Raw genomic sequence first — 7,586 nt, 5'->3', positions numbered from 1 at the left:
GACATACTCTCTTCATTTGACTTTATTTCCCCTTTTTAGTGTTTTCTCCTGTGTAAACTACTCATCTTTAAATAATAGTAGCTATATAAATCAGTATTAACTGTCCATGGATCAATACCAAATTTAGCACCTTTCTATTAGTTGAGAGTATATACTACACAAATTTCAGTTTCACCTAAAGAAGAGGAAAAATGAAATTAATAGACTATTAGGAAAAGAATACGTGATAATCGAATAGCCACGCTAGTGAAATGAGCAAGACTTTTATGTAAAACCCCTGAGTTTGAATCCTGGTCCTGCTGCTTTGCAGTTGTATGACCTAGATAAGTTACAACTTCTTTTAAACTTGCTTTTCTCATCTGCAAAATGCCAATACTAATAATTACGGACACTGAGGATTCGAAAAAATTCAGTAAGGTTCCTGACTAGTGATGTGTGCCCAATAAAGGATAACTTACTACAAATGGTTTCCCTGTAAAAGCCCTGGGGCAATAATGAAAGATAAAGCTGATTATAATTAACCCACTACTTGCTAATCAAACTTTGCTTGAAGGCTTGAAAAAGTTTACGCTGGATTTTTGTATTTTACTTACAGTTCGAATAAGGGAAAAAATAAAAAGGCCCACATTTTATATATAATTATTATATATTATATATATATATATATATATATATAATTTATACATGTATATCCAGATAGGTTCAGAGTGATGAACTGCTTTCCAAACACCGTTTTGCCCCTGCTTGCAAGTATAGGAAAAGCAGGGATAATTGGATGGCATGTTGGTAGAGCCAAACACAAGAATGGTATGCGTTGAAGGTTTTATATATGGGCTGGGTTTATTTGCTCCAGGCTGCTTTTACTAAATTAAAATTTAAAAACCTTCCATCTGCTGGGGTGGGTACCAAAAGGAAGCCCCCGCTTTCTTGGGGAAAAAGTGGAGACTGGTGATCACTGGTCAGCGCTGTTAAGCTATCAAAGGACCGTTCAGGATCCACCTAGTCTTTAGGAGTAAAAAGAATAAAAGAATACCGGTGCACCCATCATTCGGTTTAAAAAGCAAGGTTCAGTCTCTCCACTAACCAACATGACGGCTTTTCAAAGGGAGGGACATCGATTTGCCGCTTGGCGGCCCGCGGGGGAATGAATCAGCTCCCGGGGCGGCCCAGGCAACCCCAGGACCAGCGCCGCACTCGGCAGGACCCCAGGCGGAGGTCGGCTCACGTGACAAGGGCGCGCCGCACCCCCCCGGGGCGTGGTGGGTCACGTGGGCGCAAGGCCCCGCCCCGTCACCCAGGCCGCGGCGTGGAGGGGCTGGCGTCTGCCCCGGAAGTGGCTGTCTCCAGCTGACAGCTGCTCGTAAGGTGGCGGCGGCGGGCCCGGAGCAAGATGGCGCTGCGGCCGGGAGCCGGGGCTGGCGGCGGCGGGGCCGCGGGAGCCGGCGCGGGGGCCGCCGGGGGAGGCAGGTGGGTGTGAAGAGCCGAGCCGGACTCCGGGGCTGGCCCCGCCGGGGCGAGGGCTGTTTGGCGGTTATGGCGGTTTTCGCCCGCTTCGACCCCTTTTCCTGTGACACTGGGTTACGGGAGAAGGGGGTCCTCCGGGGGACCTAGGCCGGGAGGGTCGGGGGGAGCCCGGCGCCTGACTGCCGCCTCCCAGGCTCCGCGGCGTCGGTGCCGGGGCCGAGCAGCGAGCGAGAGCGTCCCAGTGCGGGGAGGAGAGGAGGAGCAGGAGCAGGAGCAGGAGCTGGAGCAGGAGGTGAGGGTCCGCTCGGTTGGGCTGGCGCCCGGCCGGGGCTGGGAGGGCACAGGAACCCCGACGCCTCGCTTCCAGCCCTGGCTGGCCCCCAGCGACCAGACTTCCCTCTCGCGGGGCGCTCTGGGCTCGACCAGGGAGAGCGTACTGAGGGCTCTCAACTGAGGAGCGGTCTCCCCGACGCGCGCGCGTCTGTGTGTCTGTCTGTGTACTATTTGTCTTCCCCGTTAGAAGGCCCTGTCCTTTTTATCACCTTAGCGACACGGGAGAAACAGCAGGAAAAAGCTGAAGACCTTCGAATTGGTAAAGAGCCCTTGTAGACGTGACTCGTTAAGACTCGTCTCCTCATTAAAATCAAATCACTATTAAACAGCAGTTACGCAGTTAGCAGAACAAAAGCTTTCCAGACTTTGGCTTGGTCCTTGAAACAAACCTGCCCTCTCCTCTGTCAAGTAGTAATTGCCTCTGGTTCTCATATCCAGAGTGATAAGTAAAGGAGAAGAACGTTTGCAACTTGACAACTTCATCATTTAAGGAAATCTTTTATTGGGGGAAGTTTCCACCCCGCTTCTATGATGACCTAGTCGGAGTTGGTTTCGTTAGGCAACCCCATAGGGCATACACAGTTGAAGATAAAATTAGCTTTTTATCTTCAGCATCCCAAATTATTTTTGGAAAGCAAAATGTTAGTGTTTCGATAGGCAGTGTTTTGTTTGTTTGTTTTTTTTAATTTTGGAGTCACGAACACTAAAGTGTAAAGTCTTTAAAGTTATCACCCCCTGCAGATGCTTATGTATATGCTGGGGAAAAAGGGCAGTGGCTGTTGTACAGCTCCACTTTCCATTTCCTCTACACATCTTTCACTTTATATGTAAAACTGTTTTCTTTTTTTCTTTAACTTATGTTGTTTCTTGACATTGTTATTTGACATAAGTCAGTATTTGGCTGCAGAAGACAAATATGTAATGATTTATTTTCTATATGTGATGCCAGTTTTTCACATGTCTTGAGTGGCATTGATTTGATCAGTCATGGCACTAAGTTCTGGGAAAATACAAACTTAAAAGAATCTGGTATTTTAGGCCTATAGAGTAAGTCGTGTTTGTCAGTAATGTTCCCTCAAAACCTTGGTCGTCTTTTGGTGGTTTGGCTTCTGTTTTTTGTGTGTGTGGGGAGGACCTCAGGTGCAAAAAGTTGAGTGGATCATTCCTCTTAGTTTGTAGTATTTTAATGTCACTAGTCCATGAACACTCATTTTTTTTAAGATTTTATTTATTTATTTATTCATTCATTCATTCATTCATTCATTCATTCATTCATTCGAGTCAGAAAGAGAGAGGCGGAGACGCAGGAAGAGGGAAAAGCAGGCTCCATGCAGGGAGCCCAATGTGGGACTCCATCCCGGGACTCCAGGGTCACGCCCTGGGCCAAGGGCAGGCGCCAAACCGCTGAGCCACCCAGGGGTCCCCCATGAACGCTCGTTTTAAAAAATCAGTATGGCTTGAAATTATAATGGAAGTTAGAATGATTGATTTTAAAGTTTCTTTCATGTATAAAAGTTGGTTGGAGGGTAGCCTGGGTGGCTCGGCGGTTTAGCGCTGCCTTCCGCCCAGGGCGTGATCCTGGAGACCTGGGACCCAGTCCCATGTCAGGCTCCCTGCATGGAGCCTGCTTCTCCCTCTGCCTGTGTCTCTGCCTCTCTTTCTCGTGAATAAATAAATAAAATCTTAAAAAAAAAAAAGTTGGTTGGAGTAACATTGCATTCTAAAACTATAGAGGATATGGGATGCCTGGGTGGGTCAGCAGTTGAGGGTATGCCTTCAGCTCAAGGCCTGGTCCCAGGATCCGGGATCGAGTCCCACATCGGGCTCCCTGTGAGGCACCTGCTTCTCCCTCTGTCGATGTCTCTGCCTCTTTCTCTGTGTGTCTCATGAATAAATAAATAAAAATCTTTTTTAAAGAAATAAAACTGTAGAGGATATATGGGAGAGAAAAGTGGTTAAAATGATCCTTACCTTGCAAAATATATGGTAAATGTTACACTTATTGGAAACTTTCTGAGGTTGAAAGAATATTCTGATTTTTAGAGAGCAGTGGTGAAGGCTGAGGTTTTTGTATAAGGAAGTTAACATTATGATAGCCTAAATATATTTTAAGGGAAAAGAAAAAGAGCAGCCAACCTTTCTCAGCTTTTAATAGAGAAAATCCAGGAACTTTAAGGTACCATATTTCTTAGATTCTTGTTTCTGTTCTAAGAGACTAAACAAAAAGCAATGGCATTTTCCAACCTCATTAATATTAGCCTACTTTTGACTAATATCCTGGTTGAGCCACTTTAGAATAAATGCTAGAGTTATATAAAGGACAAAATTTACCCAAGAGATGAGAAGTATAATTTTTTAAAAAAAATTTTAAAGACAAGTACGGCAGAGAGAAAAGCTGAAAGATCTTGATTAGTCTGTATCCTTCTGGGATATTAGCATTTGTGAGCTTGTGTTTTTCCTGCTCTTTTATAAGCTCTTTAAGGGCTTCCTCATCTTTTCATCTTCCACTGCTTCTAGCACATTGTAACATAAAAAATACTCTGTAGGGACGCTTGGGTGGCTCAGCGGTTTGGCGCCTGTTCAGCCGAGGGCCTGATCCTGGAGACTCGGGATCGAGTCCCGCGTCGGGCTCCCTGCGTGGAGCCTGCTTCTTCCTCTGTCTGTGTCTCTGACTCTCTCTGTGTCTCTCATTAATAAATAAATACAATCTTTTAAAAAAAGAAAATATTCTGTAGATATTTGTGGATTCAGGCTACATTGAGGCAAAGGAGGTGTTTCAGCTGGGCGTCATTTGGAGGAAGAGGAAGGGGGTCAAGGGCTTATCATAAGAAATTTGAAGGCCTACTGAACACTAAGGGAACAGCAAGTAGGCTGGATGGATTGTGGCACTAAGGGGGAGACGAGTTTTGTGAGATAAAGCTGAAAAAAATTGTGCTAAAACTAGAGGGGGCCTGGGATATAAACTAAAGGAAATTCATTACAGAGTAGCCTTATCAAATGGTCCTTGAGGAAGATGCCCCTCACCTGTGCTCTGTGAGCTGTACTAAAGTCCTAGAGTTTGGAGGCAGAGAGATGCTTTAAGACGTTTTGTTAGAATCCATGCTTGAGAACAGATGGTTAGTAGCAAAGATAACCAAAAGGGAAGGATGAATGGCATAGGCCTGTGACAAGTAGACCTTACAGTTCTGCTTTCACGCTTGGGTATTGGTCATAAATAGTGGTTTTGCCTTTGAAATTAAATTGTTAGTCATCTTGCTGCCCAGTTTTGGGGAGCAGTGGGTGTTGGGTCTTTTTGCCAACCTTTTGCTGTCTTATCAGTAGCTTAGCTGCTTGTCTAACCAGTCTCGAAGCATGTTGAAGTTAGTCGTCTAAACATTCCAGAGAACCTCATGAGTGGTACATAGGTCACTAAGGAGTTTGGATTGCTAAAAATTCCTGGAGTAAGTCATGTTTGTCGGTAATGTTCTAAATTTAATTTTTGTTTGTTTTCAAGGTAACCTTTATATGTCTATACATTTATTCTTGTTTATTTGGTTGTCTTAGTTGGGACCTTGGCAAACCTGCAGTTCTGTGCCTTCATTTGACAGAGGGGAAACAGGACAGGGTGATGAAGGGGTTGGTATAGAGCTTTACAGTTAATTTATGGCTGATCTGGAAAAAATATATATAACTTGAGTTTCTAGTTTTTACTTAGCCACCAAGCCACGTTGGTAATTTTAATCCTTAAGACTGATTTGGAAAGGTCTTGACAAGTGGATTACTTAAATGCTCCTAAGTTTATATGTCTTAGTATGTGTGAGTAGCTTTTTAAAAAAGTGATACTACCAAATGTCAACTTGGAATTTAAACATCTTTTCTACTTAACACATTACTTAGCTAATACATCTTCTGTGCCGTTCAGAAAAGCTGTTCAATATTCAGGCCTCTCTCTGGTTGCCAGACTGCTTGTCAGCAGTAGAATTTGTTAAAAGTTCAGATCCCCTACAAAGCTATAAATAACATATAACCAGATAGATGTCCAACCTGAACTTTGTAAACCTCTTTACAAAATTTTTTTAATTAAAAATATTTTAGAACTGAAAGACTCTAAAATTTGGATTTTAGCCCTTTTCCTGGGAAGGGAAGAAAAGTGCAAGAACACATAAATTTGGCACATAATTCCTAGATTTTGCTAGACTCTTTAAAGATTACTCAAAACACCCCCTCTAGACCCTTGCCTCCCAGATTATGTCTTTCCCACTTATACTTTTTCTTCATTGAATTTGTCCCATTTTCTTTCCTTCCAGTCTCATAGAAGGAAGTCCCTCTTCCATTTCAAAGCAGATCTCTTTTGCTACCTTTCTATCTTAATCTCATTCCCTCAAATACTTTGTTTTATCAATTACTAAATATATCTTTTATATCCCAACTTTATACAGGTCCAAGAGTTTCTCTTCTTTGCACTGTTTACTCAAAGATCAGCATTTTTGGAAGCAGTGAGCTTTTTTGTTAATCCCCACTCTGTTCAGCTTTTCTACAACATTAAATACTGGTAATTTATTCCTTCTTCCCAAAAATGTGGTCCTTCCTTAGTTATCACTCAATTATAACCAACTCTGTTGGCTCTCAGTGACCATTTCCTACTCAGTTTTCACTATAAGAATTCTCCAAGTTGTGCTTTTTCTTCTCCCTATAGATGTTCTCTTAGCTATTTCATTCACAACCAGAGCTTAATTTTTTTAACCTTTATTTTAAAAGAGCCTAGCTACATTGATCGAGACCCTTCTCCTGTGCTTGAGTTACTTTTCTGATTGCCTACTAGATCACTCCTCAAAGAGGCACTCCTACATCCTTCCTCCCCAAACCTAGGCAAGGGTTTCTTCTTTTAGGAAACAGTATCATCATCCATACTGTTCCTCAGGCTCAAAATCTCAGCATCATCTTCAGCTCTTTCTGCTTCACTGCTTTTCCCCCATCTTGGCAATTGCCAAGTCCTCTTGATTCTTCTTTTCAAATAGCTTTCATTCACCTCTTCTAGTCCTACCACGCTGGTTCTGGCCCTCTTCATCTGTTAAGATTATTGTGGTAGTTTCTTAGCTGGTTCTTTTTGCTTCAAATCATCTCTGCTTTACCCCATTCCTAGAAAAACCCAAACCACATTTCTGATCATTTTACTCTCCTACTTAGAACCTGTGACATCAGGGAAATGCAGATCCAAATCACAATAAGATAATACTTCATACCCTTTAGCATAACTATTATAAAACAACAACAACAACAACAACACAAAATAACAAATGTTAGGATGTGGAGAAATTGAAGCCCTATGCGTTGCTATTGAGAATACAAAATGGGGCAGCTGTGGTGGAAATCAGTTTGGCAGTTTCTCAGAGAATAAACAGAATTACTATATGACCCAGCAATTCCACTCCTAAATATATATCCAAAATACTTGACAGGGGGACTCAAACAGATACTTGTATACTAAATTCATAGGAGCATTATTCACAACAGTCAAAAGGTAGAAACAACCCAAGTGTCCATCAATAGATGAATGTATAAACAAAATGTGTTATGACCAAATAATGGAGTACTTATTATTCAGCCATAAAAAAGAATGAAATGCTGATACCTGCTACAAAATGGATGAACCTAAAAAATAGTATGTTAAGTGAAATAAGTCAGATATAAAAAGGACAAGCATCGTATGATTCCATTTGATATGAGGTAACTAGAATAGGCAAATTCAAAGAAACAAAAAGTAGTGGCTACTGGGGGTTGGGGGAGGGAGTGATGGGGAGTTATTGTTT

General features: G+C 42.5%; 1 protein-coding gene across 9 annotated transcripts in view; it reads left to right on the top strand.

Annotated features, from left to right (window-relative positions):
• The first annotated feature begins 1,331 nt into the window (after positions 1–1,331).
• SYNRG (synergin gamma) overlaps positions 1,332–7,586 on the top strand; it is an 82,258-nt gene continuing 76,003 nt past the window's right edge. For 5 of the 9 annotated variants that reach the window (XM_055327157.1, XM_055327219.1, XM_055327199.1 and 2 more), the window contains exon 1: positions 1,333–1,467. In XM_055327157.1, coding sequence (XP_055183132.1) covers positions 1,391–1,467 — 77 coding nt within the window. In that variant the 5' untranslated portion in view covers positions 1,333–1,390. Of the gene's footprint in view, positions 1,468–7,586 lie in introns of all 9 variants that reach the window. The other 4 variants (XM_055327185.1, XM_055327177.1, XM_055327192.1 and 1 more) reach the window with 2 other exon arrangements.

This window comes from Nyctereutes procyonoides, unplaced genomic scaffold, assembly GCF_905146905.1.
Source record: "Nyctereutes procyonoides isolate TBG_1078 unplaced genomic scaffold, NYPRO_anot_genome, whole genome shotgun sequence".
Lineage (NCBI taxonomy): Eukaryota > Metazoa > Chordata > Mammalia > Carnivora > Canidae > Nyctereutes > Nyctereutes procyonoides.
Note: the sequence above shows the minus strand (reverse complement) of the source record. Positions and strands in the feature narration are given on the sequence as shown.